This window comes from Bacillus rossius, chromosome 1, assembly GCF_032445375.1.
Source record: "Bacillus rossius redtenbacheri isolate Brsri chromosome 1, Brsri_v3, whole genome shotgun sequence".
Lineage (NCBI taxonomy): Eukaryota > Metazoa > Arthropoda > Insecta > Phasmatodea > Bacillidae > Bacillus > Bacillus rossius.
The window spans coordinates 215,455,460-215,470,925 of NC_086330.1; the positions used below are offsets into that span (position 1 = coordinate 215,455,460).

The 15,466-nt window shown below is 35.3% G+C and overlaps 1 protein-coding gene across 2 annotated transcripts in view; it reads right to left on the reverse strand.

The window, feature by feature from the left end:
- LOC134527279 (trichohyalin) overlaps nucleotides 1-15,466 on the reverse strand; it is a 418,715-nt gene that overhangs the window by 256,388 nt on the left and 146,861 nt on the right. For both annotated transcript variants that reach the window (XM_063359816.1, XM_063359817.1), the window contains exons 6-7: nucleotides 9,904-10,014; nucleotides 3,819-3,986 (exon numbers count right to left, since the gene is read on the reverse strand). In XM_063359816.1, coding sequence (XP_063215886.1) covers nucleotides 3,819-3,986; nucleotides 9,904-10,014 — 279 coding nt within the window. The remainder of the gene's footprint in view (nucleotides 1-3,818; nucleotides 3,987-9,903; nucleotides 10,015-15,466) is intronic.

Here is a 15,466-nt window from a genome sequence, read left to right on the forward strand (position 1 = left end):
GATAGAATTTTGATTTGCATGTAGTTGCTGGCAAATTGCTAGTTTAAGAGTTCTGCAGTTCACACGTTAGAGATGCAGACATGACACTATGTAAGTACAGTAGTGATGGGTCGATTCCGATTCCGGAATCGGTCGGTCCCACCGATTCCAGTATAATCGTGGGATTCAGAATACAATGGTTTTGGAATCGACCATGACCGATTCCTGCATTGTTTTTAAGTTTACAAAATACATCTCCTACGCAACGTAAGAAAATACTGAAATGAATGCAAATATAATTTTTAAACTACATAATACAATCTTTTTTACGGAACTGATTTACGGATTACGGTAATTAACGTATTTATTTACTTGCACCGCCATTTTCCCTATAGTACAAATGCAGTATCTACTTTCCCGCTTTAAACGAAAGCATTTTTCGCAAAGTACGTTGCAGCAGCACTGCATTTAATAGTAAACCTTCAAAAATAACTAGACAAAACCATAAATGTTTAAAGAAAATTATGTAAACGTTAACAACTTGATCATGGCAGCTACATTTGCCATTGTAAACAACCTAATTTTTTGTTTGTGCTACCGGCCATGGTAAACCATACGGCCATGAACCAAATCTTTGGTGACGTGAACGTGAAAATTAAGATGTTTCACATCTCTGCACTTTAAACTTTACAGAATTAAATGAAATAATTTTTGAACGAGATTTTACCCAAATTGACAGTGGATTACTGCGACCATATTAAAATAAGTTTAAAAGCAACATAACCAAATTGCTGTAAATCGGCGTTCTTGTGCGTGTTCAGCGATGCTCTTTTTACATTAGATATATTTTGGAAAGGCAGTTGGCTAATCTGGATTTCAAAACATTGCTGCTGAAACGTTCGTAAATTTTTATTACCAGACATGAACAATCTTTTGAAAGTAGTTGTGTTTATCAGAATTGTTTCCGATAAATTTTTGAAATTAATTAAATGTTAACACGCGATTTTTTTAAGAGTTTAATTATTTTGTGTAAGAAAATCTCACCATAAAATGTGGACATTTTGAGATGCTAAACATGCACAGAATGTTCTTAGTCAAGAACCGAAAATTTATTTTCTCTTTACGGTTGTGAAGAACTGCAAGACTGGATGGATTTATTCTTTTCACCAAGTGAGATGGTCCCTTGAAATATGTATCAACGAGGTTATATTGTCATTTTATTTGGATCATTATTTACTTGCGCTTGAAAATAAAATTCTTAACCTAAACGTACAAACCTCTTTTTTTACAATTAATTAATTGAGTTGATAATGTAAGGTATCAAAAGTTGGTTAAGTTATAACATTATTTACAAAATACGTCATAAGACATCTTTGATTATTGGCAGTGTTTGAACACATGTTTCGTCTAACTATATGCAAGGTTAAAAGGCCAAATTGTGCTAGAAATTCAAGGTAGCATAACTTGATGGTAATGAACATACTTTTTAACATTATATAAGCTGTATATAATGTTAATTTCTGCACAGAAAATGAAACACAATTATATCAATAATATATATATTATATATAATTATGCAATTATATTTTTAAAATCATAAACAACCTTTTTTTTTTCTGAGTATATTACTCTGTTAAACATTGTCAGCTAAAAATTAAGGAATCGGAATCGGATCGAAGAATCGACCCTTTAATTTAAGAATCGAAAATGGAATCGGAATCGGTATATTTTAGGAATCGGCCCAACACTAAAGTACAGTGAATGTTTTGTGCTGGTGCGTGTGACCTTCATAAGCACATATCTCCCGTTATGCGGCATCATATTTGTCATACAAAGTATTCTATGTTAGGTTTATAATGATAAATGAATGGTGTGACATATTTGTTGTTGAATGTTTTTCTACGCATTTATAAAATGTAAATCATATTTCCCTACACATTTTGAAACACATTATGTAAATTAGCCTTGCTATTTATGGAGACTAATGCTTCTGAATATGCGATTTTTAATAATACAAAAATTTTTAGGAACGTATTAGTCATGCTAAGTGAGGTATTGGTGTATGTAGTTTATAGAAACACAATAAATTTGATATTTTTTTGTTTCAGAATGTGGAACCAATAACCATGTTTTAATTTGCTTAGTAATAAATTATAGTGGTGAAGCTAGAATTGTAGCTACTGAGAATATTTGTCATTTTAAAGTCTTAGGGTTCAATAACAAAACATTTTAGCGACAATTTACAGTCATCAATGATCGAAACCACAAACAAACCTAAAGGCTACATAACGATTCATAAGGAGGTGATGGTGCATTATAACTTTATAAGGCATAAACATTTTGGCATGCAATATTGTATGTGGCATAGGCAGGTGCTCAGAACAATAAAAGTTATGGGTCACCAATTTACTACACAGAGAGACACTACCTATTCCTTTAGCACTGCCATGCTTGTGGACCTCACACGTTCAACCCAGGAAATAAGTCATGGTATGTTTCTTAGAAAATACAGCATGTACTCTAAAATGATACAGCTGTGTTATGTGGTAACATTAATAGTTTTCTGTGACTATGGTAGGCATAACATAAACATGTATATATAACTACTAAATACATCAAAGATATGGTAGTATCTGTGTTACTGATGCTGTAGAAAACATTGAGAAACTGTCCATGTACATATTCACTGGCACTGGTCAACATACATAGCCAATCAGCTATATTGGAGTAAAGCAATGCCAAGTCAGGCTCAAATGGAAACCAGCAGAGCGCTGAGCAGAGAGACACAGTAAAAGCCGCAAGGCAATGGAACCAGTGAAGAGTAAGCTAAGCCAAAAATTTGTTCTTAGCATGTCAAAAAATAATTTACAAAAATAGTAGTATCTAGCTCCAAACCACTTCCCACTTACATAGTTGTAAGAGATATATATGGGTTAATGTAGCTGAATGAATGAAGAGAGTAGGAATAACTCTCTCAATGTTGGATCCAAATGTTTTGTATGAATGGAGCTTCAAAGTCATAAAGATATGTTGGATGGGAATGTTCATTAACTGTTTCAGGGAACTGACAAGTCACTCAGCCCTGAGAGATGTCGCTGGTCTGAGAACTTTAAGGACCTGCCCAAATGGTGCCAGATGCCTTTCAAACAGCCTCTTGGTCCACGGTAGTCCTATGTCTACCAGGCACATGCGCTTGAACTGAGGCAACGGTCATGGTTCAGAGGCTGGAATAAGAAGCTTTCCAGCTTCTAACATGGCGCTGTAGAGGCTGTGTAGGAATGAGTGACCAAGCAAGTCCTAGCATCTGGCGAAGACTGCTGCCTGTCCAGTTCATGCAGCCTTGCTCTAGCCATGTCAGGTGTTGAGATTCCTTACACCAGAAAATTGATAGAGAAACTCTCAGTATCATTAGCATGGCCAAAACTTCAAAGCAATCAGCAAAAGAGCCCACTGTTACGCATGGCTGGCTACAAACGAGTCCAATCTGCCAGTTGACACACACTAGCTAGAAACTCCTGTCCAAGCAAGAAGTGCCCAGGTTTTGCGTGTTCCTTTGCCACTCCTACATCAGGCGAGATCAGTGCTAGTAGCAAAGGAAAGGAAGAACGAGAGGACAGGAGGACCAAGTTCATTTGTAAAACTAAGACTTAACATCTGATCAACAGCAAGGCCATCACAGAACAACACAGTTCAGCCAAGACATATTGTAAAAAATTACCCCAGAATTTGTCCAGAAATTTTTTGGGAAACCATGGTAAATCAAAATGATGGACGGATCGGGATTCAAATTCAAGTTGTGCAGAATGTCAGTCCAGCGCAGAGCTGTCACTCATACGCACCTGCAGCTTGGTGATGCGAGCCTGGTACTCGGTCTCCAGCCGTGCGTTCTCCGCACACAGCCGAGCTTCCACTCGCTCCAGCGAAGACTCCAGCAGCGCGATCTGGCGCTTGTACGAGTCTTCCAGTCGCTCCAGCTCACCCCTGTAGCTCACCTCTGTGGCTGAGGGCTACCATGGAACACAGATAAACACTCAACACATACGTCCCTAATAGCACCCGCACACTAGGCGACCAAATCGCAGAGGCCAGAATCACACAAATACCATCATCGACCACGTATGCAGCTGCGACCACCTTCACATTGCTGCAACACATCCGGCCGCTGCGGCCAAGTGTGCGTTCTTTCAAATGTTGACACACACTCTCAGACCACCGCGACCTACCTGGCCAACTACCTGGCCATTCCTCAGTAAAACATTAGGGACTAATGCATTTTGAAATATTAACTTTAGTTTTTTCATACTCAAACAATATAGCAATAAATGATGAAAAAGTAATTTTTTGCATTGTGCCATTATTTACTTAACAGAAATATTTAAACTGATAAATTAAATCAGCAACTTGTCTCCTTAAAACATTATTTTGCTGAACAAAACCAATTAAACAGGGTAACAAGATTTCCAATAAACAAGACATGTTTTAAATTAAAGAGTGACAAATTAACTGTTATAATTTAAATAATTTAATTTTTTTTGTTTCGATTCATTATTCCTCTTTTTCCTCACAAGGTCATAAACATACCACAGAAATTATATTATACTCAATAATTCAAGAAACAGTGAATTTTTATGTAAAAAATTCTACACATTTATTGATGTTGTATAACATATCACAAAACTGCAAAAGCCCTAAGAAGACTAACCAATTTTAAAATAAACACACTTTGAGAGACAGGAGTAGTTCAATTAAAACATTTGAGTTGTATAAACATACCTTTGAACAAACATTTAAATTAGTGATGGAAATGCATGTATGTTTATGCCCATCAGACATCTATGCAGGTAAGTAACAAGTAAAAGCTTATTCTAATCAATTTATACCCAGAGATTGTTATCACGATCATTATAAACTTTTACAAAGGAAAAACTGCCAACCACAGCTCACAGCATATATTTTATCACCCTGAACCTGTCTCTGCCCTAAATGCCTCTAACCTCAGCTGATATTACACAATACTTTATTTCCCTGCCGATGGAACTTGGGTATTCAAGAACAGGCCAGTCTGATTTACGTTTCTGCTTCCAACATCCAGATACATGGCACAGTGCTGCACCTCTCACATTTCAATTAGATGTCTGCAGTGAGCAAGCACCGCCATTGGCCATCAAATGCCTTTAACTTACATGGTCTAGCAGTTACACATAATGGTAGCGTGCCAGTGTTCACAGCTGAACAGTAACAATACACAGCCTGCAGGCAGAACCCCAGTACGAGGCAGGAGAAAGAAGTCTCATCAGCAATGTAGGACATGTCGATGCAGAGCCAGCAGGATAAAAATGGGCCTCCATTCCAACATATTTCGTTAATCAAGCATCCTTATCTGAATCTAAGACTGTAAAAACATTGTAAGCAATGGTTTATAACATTTTAAAAACCAAATGGGTCCAAAAGCTAAAAAGCTATATTTGCATTAAGTAGGTACTTTAAGTCATACCATTGGTGTCCTCTATAATTATTTCAGAGTTAAATATCTTCACACAAAAAAAAAACAACTACAAATACCTAATTTCAAAATTGTAACAACCTTTGAGTGGAGTGACATACAATGTTATTTGACAGAAACCAAACTAAAAATAGACTAAATCTAAATTAAATTATAAAGTTTATTAAGACCTTTCATCATCATTTTTAATTTATCTGTACAGCAAATACAGTTATAATTACAAGATACATTAGGCCGGTATTACACTATCATAGTTATGTGACATAGACATATGATTATATTTATGAAGAAAGAAAATATGATAATAGGTTCCACCAGCCAGTATTACACTACATCACACATATGATCATATATCTGATAATGTTTACAAAGTGGATGAACAGCAGTTTTGCGCTATTGGTGCATGTGTTACTGCAATAATAACAATATGTTTATTGATAAAGAAGCAACAAACTAAAAAGAGGAAGAAACGTTTGTGGGTTAAGCCTTGGATTGCAAGACGTAACCAACTAGGCACACATGCCCGATTACTGAAAGAACTTCGAAGTGAAGATCGTGAACATTACGTGAACTACTTAAGAATGGATGAGGAAACATTTAATTTTGTGGTGATGAAATTGTCTCCATTTATCAAGAAACAAAATGTACACATGAGAAACAGTATAAGTGTGGAAGAGCAACTGATGGTAACAATTTGATTCTTAGCAACTGGTGAAAGTTATTCAAGTTTGCAGTATAGCACACGAATACCACAATGCACTCTTACTAAAATCATTCCAGAAACATGCGAGGCTATATATCAGTCAATGAAGGATGACTTTTTAAAGGTAAAAGCAATATTTATTACAACCAGGTACAATGTAAAGTAATGAAAGAATCATATAACAAGTTAAAAATAAAATACTAGTTCATCTGATGTTGTCAAAAGCCTAATGACTGTCATCAATAATATTTGCATTGTGTAATGGAGTACGAATGGCATCTGCTGGTAAAGATGAGGCGGCATGAGTAACGGTTCCAGTATTTCCATGAAATGCAAGCTGTATATCACTTTGTTCCGTTGTTGTAGACCATTACCTAGCTTCTGATGAAGGACCACTGGGTACAGTATAGACAGGTGTCATTAGCTGAGCATCAATTGTATCCCAAGTCTCCATTAATACAGTCTGAATTTTTCGTTTCACTTGTCTAAATACACAATCATTGCTTGCTCGTAGAATACCTCGCAATTCGCCAACAACAAAATTTCCAAATGTAACACATTCATCGCTTTCAATTGTATTGTTACTGTTTTTAGTTACAATGTTTGACATCTCCTTCATCGTGGCTGATGCTTGCAATAGAATGGAATCAACTGTTCCACATTTTGGTTTTTTGGGAATATGAGTACACGATGTTGATGGTGTAGGCGGTAATACATCATGACCTTGATTCAGTATGTTTACTTCAGGAATCTGTAACAGATAAAACATAAAACATATTTCTATTTTGTTTCAGGTCCCTGATACAACAGATCAGTGGGAAAATATTGCAAAGGAGTTTGAGGTGAAATGGAATGTATTCACCACAATTGGTGCAATGGATGGAAAACACATACGAATTAATTGCCCTCACTTCAGTGGCTCACATTATTTTAATTATAAACATTTTAATAGCATAGTACTGTTTGCTCTAGCTGATGCTAATTATAAATTCACATAAGTTGATGTGGGCATTAATGGTAGAGTTGGTGATGCTGGAGTCTATGCTAAAAGTGCATTGAGGCAATGCCTCAATGACAGATCTATTTTAAATATTCCACAAGATATGAAACTGCCCAATACAAATGCTGTTTTACCATATGTGGTACTTGCCGATGACGCTTTCCCATTAAGTCATAATATTATGAAGCCATACCCATTGAAGAATATCAAAAGAGAGGAAAAGGTGTTTAATTACAGATTGTCTCGTGGAAGAAGGCTGGTAGAAAGTAGTTTTGGAATTTTGGCTACTCGATTCAGAATATTCTTAACCACAGTTAATCTTTCACCCGACAAAGTGACATCAGTTGTACTGGCAGCATGCACACTACATAACATGTTGAGTGAACAGAGAAAGCAGTTGTACATAGGAACAGATATTAACACTGTAGAGGTAGGTGGCTGTAAATTTTCTGAACTATTTAATCATGAAGACCATCAAGACATGTCACCTGTACAATCACAAACAAGTGTTGGCCATGTACGGCATGGTCGAGAAGTGCGTAATGCATTTAAAACATTTTACAATAGTGTAGGGAAGGTCGCATGGCAAGACAACTACATCAGTTAAAATACATGAAAAACAATTACTGTCGATGTGTTAAGATTTTAAATTTTTAAGTAGTTTTTAAGATGATCTGTTACAAGTGTAGTCACAAAGTATTAAAAAAGATATTAAATGCATACATCACATACTCAGCACTCAGCAAGTAAAGTGAAGATAACCTAATATCCTCATAGCAATGCCTTTAGCATCAAGCCATAATTTGGAACAAGTCTGCAGTTTTTTCTGCAGTACCTTTAGGTACAAATATGTTGTTGTTTTTTTTTTTACTTTTATTTGAAACCACCATTACTTGGGGCTTGATATTTTGTGTATTTTCCTTTTTTATAATTGCTGTATAGGGTAATTTCTAACTATGCATTTTAACAACATTCTTTAAGAAGACCTACATGGAAGACTATTATTTGAAAATATGTGTACTACCCAATAGGCTACTACATTATTCCACCATCAATGATGTGGTTTTGTCAGAAGTAGCTAAATGTCACAATTACCGTGTTTTGTAAACTTACATTTTTTCATCTTCGTCAATTAAAGACTCGCTTTCTTGGACGTCTGTGTTTGAACGTGATTCATCCGCTGTTGTCGTGGTGTCTAAAAATTTTAGCATGGGATACCAATATGCAGTCGGTTTGTATATGGTGTCTGCATCAGCACCACTTGAAACACTCTTCGTTATCTGTAACAGACAGCAAACAGTTCAATAACATAAGTGGTAATACAAGCTTTGGTTTTTATAGATTGTTTATTAATATGTTTTTACTTGTATTTGAATTTAATATTGTATTTCTTTAGAGAGAGAGATCTATAATACTGTAAATAGTTATATTGCTATATTTTATTAGCTTAACAGTTACCATAACCTTTATAGTGGGATAGCCTTTTGTTTATATCAATATTTGAGGTTATGTTCCTGTACAAGTCAATGAGACCATGCAATATACTAAAATGTCATAACATTTTCATTAAGTATTCTATATTGATCGTATTTGTTTTTCTTACCTTCATTTTTTCTGCTAGGTATTGACATCGTAATCCATTAATTTTCTTCCTTACATCCATAGTAGTACAACCTTCTGCAATACTGCTAACAGCCTCAGCAATTTGACCCTGTAACGCAACACGCTTGTTCCTGTTTTTATAATCAGGGTGTTTGCAGTTGTAAATCATTTCATTTGCTTCATACTCGGAAATCAGACATTTAGTTGCAGGAACTGTCCATGTGAACTTCCCTGATGCCATAATTGTTTAAAATATGATAATATGTTCTACCTGAGAGAACATATTATCATAGACATGTGATAATAGTCAATCTGTGATCAATGTTCAGTCATTACACTGTAATATGTTTTATCATCTATATTTCATCACACTTCTATGTCATATAACTATGATAGTGTAATACCAGCCTCAGTCACAAAGTAATTTCATTTTCATGGTTTGTTTTATACTCTTTACTGGGTTGTTGTAATGAAGGCTTTAATAATGTTTTTCTTGAACTATTTACTTACTCTTTACCTGTATTTCAAGTTCTTTTTCTCATACTTAGATGTTATTCTCTGAAATTCCTCTTTTAAATTTTCATAACCACCTAAAGTGCATACCACTTTCTTACAGGGAAGTCTGTTGTTTTAGGCTTCCCTGTAACAATATTGCACGTACACCGCTGACTTGAACAGTCCTGACTTGAAGCAGGGAAATGACTGTATTTGATTACCTGCACATTTCCCCACCTACCCCACCCACAGCTGCCACACAGGTTCCATCCCTCGCCAGAAGCAACGGCAGTCTCTCAGGAACAGCAGCCACAGTTATCCTCATACCTCATCCTCAGACCGTGCATAATGCAGATTTATTGCATAACAGGTCATGGAACATCACATACATTTCGAGGTCAATATGGTATGTTTATTATAAAAATCATATATACTTGACTATGTAGCTGTTTTTATGCCATTTTGTGTAAAATGTTTAGAGACATAATAATAAATAAAAAAATATAATAAAACACTAATATAATAAACTTTAAAGAAACAGGTATACATGATTGAGACCCATTACGTAGCTAAATGCTTTGCCATCCAAAACAACTGTGACTATTGAGAGAGCATTAGTACCTGAACCACACCAGCAAATGTGGGTTGCGAAGACTGCACAGATGCCTCTGCAGTAGGGCCAACCGCTGATTGCTCTGGGGTAGGCAGGACAACTGGCTGCGACAGCAACGCCTGAACAATGAGATCATACTCTTAGTCAGTAGTGACACTTGGCTTGAAGCTCAACACCATGATATGACACACACTACAATAGTGTTCCACCCATCACATTCTATCTTGAGCTGTGTTGTTTTAACTTGAGGGGAAAAGGGTGAAAAAACTTGTTGGAACTTGCCTCTGGACTTACATCCAACGAAACGGCTGCCGATTTCTACAGGTATGTGTGCTGCTCATGTCAAACGGTCGAATTGATGAAAAGATAAGAACGTTATTTTCACACTACAAGTCATGAAGTTCAGAACATGGCACAACTCTTATGTTTTTTTTTTACCTAGAAGTGGAAGGAAATGACTTTTTAAAAATAAAAAGCAATGTTTTTTTTGCCAAGTGACTGATAAATCAGTCCTTACTAAGGAAACATTCATTCTTATCCTGATTTTAAAATTCAGGAACATGCAAGAGAACAAAACTTTCTCTGACCATGTGGACCACAAAAAAAGGATGAAACTAAAAACTCCCACAACACATAATGAGCAACAGAATCATCACATTCTGGGAGAAGAACTAATCATGGTACCTAATGGCTCAAGTGCTTACATTAAAAAAGAATAAAGAAGTTTCTTAACAAAATGTATCACATTAAATTCCATGGATTATGCTATTCTGGAACATAAATTCCAACAAGATATATATACACATGCAAACTGCTAACATGATTATATTATTTAATACCACATAAGTTACATACCATTAATCTTATGTAATTATAACCATGTGTCCTAAACCTTAAACTTACAGTGATTTCTTGATTTCAATAACAAACTACAAATTCTGTATCAAGCTATTTTACTTCTCTTTTTTAACTTTACTTATGCATGTTACAATAATTTGATCAGCTTAAAAATAAACAATTATACAAAAACTAATTTCTTGAATTGATTTTAAAATTTTTCATTACAAAACTTTATGCACTTTTTCATATTTAATTAAAATCAAGCTACGTAATATTACAATTTATAAGGTTTGAAAAACAACAAAAAATTAAAAACCTATAAACTTTTACATCTAATATAGTCATCATAATGATTTACCAGTCTCCTAGAATAGTTTATTATAACAAAAGAATGACTCTCTTTATCTGTAGCCAAAATACCGAGGTCAGTAGCAGACTGGAGTTAGACGTGCCGTGAATAATTTAGCAGCTCAATCTTGATTCCTAAAGACAGCCATTGGAAACACGAAGTTGAAATCCAAAAAGTATAACTGCTTGAGACTTGAAGGATTGTAAATATACATAATTTGACTTCCTGTAAAATGACTCCGTGCACAAATAATGGAAATCCATAAATATTTTTTTAAAATTTAAACTTTTACATAACACTGAAGATAATTCACTTAAACATTTTCAAAATTAGTTGAAAATACTTAGCCTAGCTATATCAGAATACAATCAATCTGTAATTTCACTTCAACCCTAATTAAAGCTGCTGAAATTGACGGGAAATCTTAACTGAGACTTCTTTCTTTTTGCCTTTGCTAGTTCTATTTTTGGAGGAGGTAGTTTACACACAATTTAATCTGGAAGAATTTCATAAATGTCAGCACGTTCATCGAAAATAAAACAGTTATCTGATTTCATCATTTTCTTCAGATATGTCACTTCAAAATGTTTAGGGCTAGCAATGTCATCTACCGAGCACACCTTAACCCACAAAAAGCATTTTTGTCTTTTTGCCTTTGTACAGGACCAATATAAAATCACCTACTTCGACACTATCCAAATCTAATTGTTCTTGTAAGTCAGCTGCTCTGATTTCTCCTTCGGAATCAAAATCATCATCACTATCTTGAAGTCTCAACTCTTCTGTGTCCTCTTCACTACTTGATTCATAGAGCCTTTTTGATGCAGCAATTTTAAGTATAATTTTATCTACCTTCTCAGGTTTCTGTGTTTTCTTTTGTTTCTTTTCTTTTTCTAATTTTGAGGCGTATCAGTAAGAATTCTGGTTTTCCCCTTTCTCCATCCCTGCAGACCTTGTTTTCGTTGACCAGCCTTTGGAAAAGGACGTATGGCTTCAGGCGTTACTCGTAACACAGCATTGTTTGTTGTTCGATTAGATGTTGGTGAAGCGGCTGTTTGAAGACTCGTACTTGGGGTGGCTGAAGAATGGAGTGTCACTATGATGACAGTACTTGAAGGCAATGAAGTCGTCAGGTTACATATTGCGCTATCTGGTCTGTCAGTGACATTAGAGGACAGAAATTCCCCATCATCAAAAATTGCAGTATTCCGAGGGATGATCCCAGTTACCCTGAACCCACTGGTAACATTTTTAGGAGTAAATGCTAACTCGTAAGCCTTTCCTGCGAGCTCGCCAATGTCATATATTGTCACTGGCTTTCCTGCATTTCCAGGAGAGTTCATCCAATCATACATAGCAGTGTTGTAATGTGTCTTAAATGGCCCAAAAACAGTCAGGTCAAGAGTTTGAAACTTGTGACTAGAGTGAGGTGGTATGGTAAGGAGAATAACTCCACATTTCCTAGCTCTATCAATAAGTCTTACAGAAATGTGAGACTCGGGGTTATTAAGTATTAGGAGGTGTTTCAGAGACACACTTGGCTTAGCATGAACTAAGAAATGGTTAAAATATTGCAAAAATAAATCTTCGTTTGAAGAGCCACTTACATTTGCAGTTCCCACTGATCCAACTGGTGATCCTTTGAGCATATGCTGTTTAAAGTTTACCGGTGGAAAAATGAAAAATGGTGAAATACTATTTCCAACACCATTGATGCACGAGACAATTGTGATATTCTGGCCACGTTCAGCAGATGTCATTCCTCCTACTTGCTTTGAACCTTTCTCAGCAAATACTTTAGGAGGTACATGAACAGTCATTAGGCCTGTCTCATCAACATTCCATATCTGGTGAGGTTCGAAGTTGTGTTTATCTAGAACATCTTGGTAGTTCTTGAAGAACTCCGAGACTGTGGTCCTATTGAATGATGTAAAGTGGGACAAGCTTGTTGATTCTGGTTTGAGGAGACATAACTGTGTATTGCGCTTCAGAAACATGCGTAACCAACCCTCGCCTGCGATTTGATGTTCTTGCCACTCTGGCACAACTTTGTTATTATGTTTAGCATACTGATAAGCCAATTTCCTGGTCTCTACTGTTGTGAGGCCGTAATGAAGCTTTGCAGAAAGTAGCAAATAACTGGCAAGTTCTTTTTCTTCTTCAGAGGAAAACACTTTATGAACATCAAACCCAGGTTTATATTTGAATGATTCATAGTTTTGCTCCCTACATTTAACTACATAACGAGCTACTGCAGACTTCGCAACACCGTACCTACTTATCTGCAGATCTTCTGATGGTCAATTTATTATCAAGGACATCATTCACAGCTGCCTCCATTACTTCTTTTGAAGGTGTCGGTCTCTTCTTACCATTCTTGCTGCAAGCCATTATCCTGAAATATAATAAAGTAGGCCTACATTTAAAACATATATTTAACAGTTAAAAATAACATTTTAAAATTATTAACAATTAAAAGAAAACATAATGTACCTAAGGAATCAAATGATGAACCAGGGGACGTCCCCAGGTACATCAGCTCTTAGTGTCCCTAAGTACATATGTACACAACTCTTAACCTAAAAATTAATAAAAACATTTTGGGTAGCTTTGAAAAAAAAAACAACTACTTTTGATGAAAGCAAACCCATATTACAATTTAACAGTCACCTTATAAAATAAATTATCACAGCATTACCATGCAAAACAATGTTCCATGTATATGGTATATTACTTACTTTGGAAAGAGAAGAAACAATCAGCTGTTCCTTATGCCACAATTCGTCAACATATTGAATAAATTTATACTGGAACCAGTAGACCCATTGTAATCAACAATATACAGAAGGAAAATTAAATGTATTAACTATCTCTATACATGTTTTAGATATAGTCCCTAGATACACAGTGTCCCTAGGTTGAGCACCTTCCCCGATATTTAAAAAAGTGGACAAATTACAAACAAAAATAACAACTTTCGACTGTGTCAATGTACCTGGTGCAGGCCACAACATGCAAGTACAAAGTATAACTATACTACATCAAAGCCACTCTAGAGTAAGCTGTGTGTGATACAAATAGAAGAAAGAACAACGTATCAAAATACTTGACATACTTTTCACCAGTACCTACTGATTTTTGTAATGTAACTAGAGCATCAGAAATACGTTTTGGTAACTGAAGAACACCTTAGTCAGCCATAAAAATAAAATTTAATATTGAGTTTAAAAAAATATTTTCTTATAGTTAACCTGAAGTATAGGGCTACCAGTCTAACAGTATTTAATATTTAGTAAATAAATCCATTTTGTTGGGACTTTGTACACACTTCCTTTATTCACTTATCTTCTCTCTCTACATAAATATAATGTCCTGCTCACATGCTCTTATTAATCATTGCTACACACCTTTGGATTGGTCAACACTCAGGTCATCTCCACTTTTGACAAAACTGGTTTCGATTACACACTTGACAGTATAAACAAAGCAATAATACAAAACTTAATAAAACACCTCTTCCTTATTTACAAGAATGACTATGTAAGTACATGAAACACCATTTCTCACCCACATTCAAACACTGTTTCAGTGATTTTCTTTTTTCCTATATTTGATCAAAAAACTTGATCCCTCAAACTTATCTTATTTGCTTACAAGATGTAATTGCACAGTTCTGAGAATTTCGTCCCAAGACAGAATTATTCTTTGTAATAAGAATCTGATATAACATTATTTATTGCTATGTAAACATCTTGGTTCTCAGTATACGGCATATGGTAGGAGTAATTTCAATAATTAAATGGAAGTCAAATGAACGGAAATGTGTAACCACGTTGCCGAAGACGTCAAAATGGGAAACCCACGTGTAGCAACATAAACTCTAATATAATCACTTTTATAAATTGTAGGGGACATACTACATGTATTGGTGTGCCAAATGAAACTTTATATAGTAAAAATACCCTTCAATACTTTTGGTAAATTAAAATATTCATAGCAAAAAGTAATTACAAGTTTCAAAATACTGTACGTAAGAAAACTGGCATTACAGTGATTATAATACATATTATCCTTCTAAAGTCCCAAAAGGCTCGGCAGCACAGCAGGAGAGCACGTGCTTGTAAAACTCAAGGACAAATTTTTAACGTGGTTCAAACGACGTCACTTTAAAATCTTTATTCATTGTTCTGAATAAAATTATATAGTATAATGTTTAATCAGCTCAATAAGGTAAATATTTTTTTTGTAAGAAGTATTTATTGACTTATTTCAGTCGTGTAAGCAAACACTAATGTACAAACTATACTTAGTGTTGAGGGCTGATCGCGCATTGCCGGTGATTTCGAGATGTTAACTATGGGCGCCACCACGTGGAAGGGCAC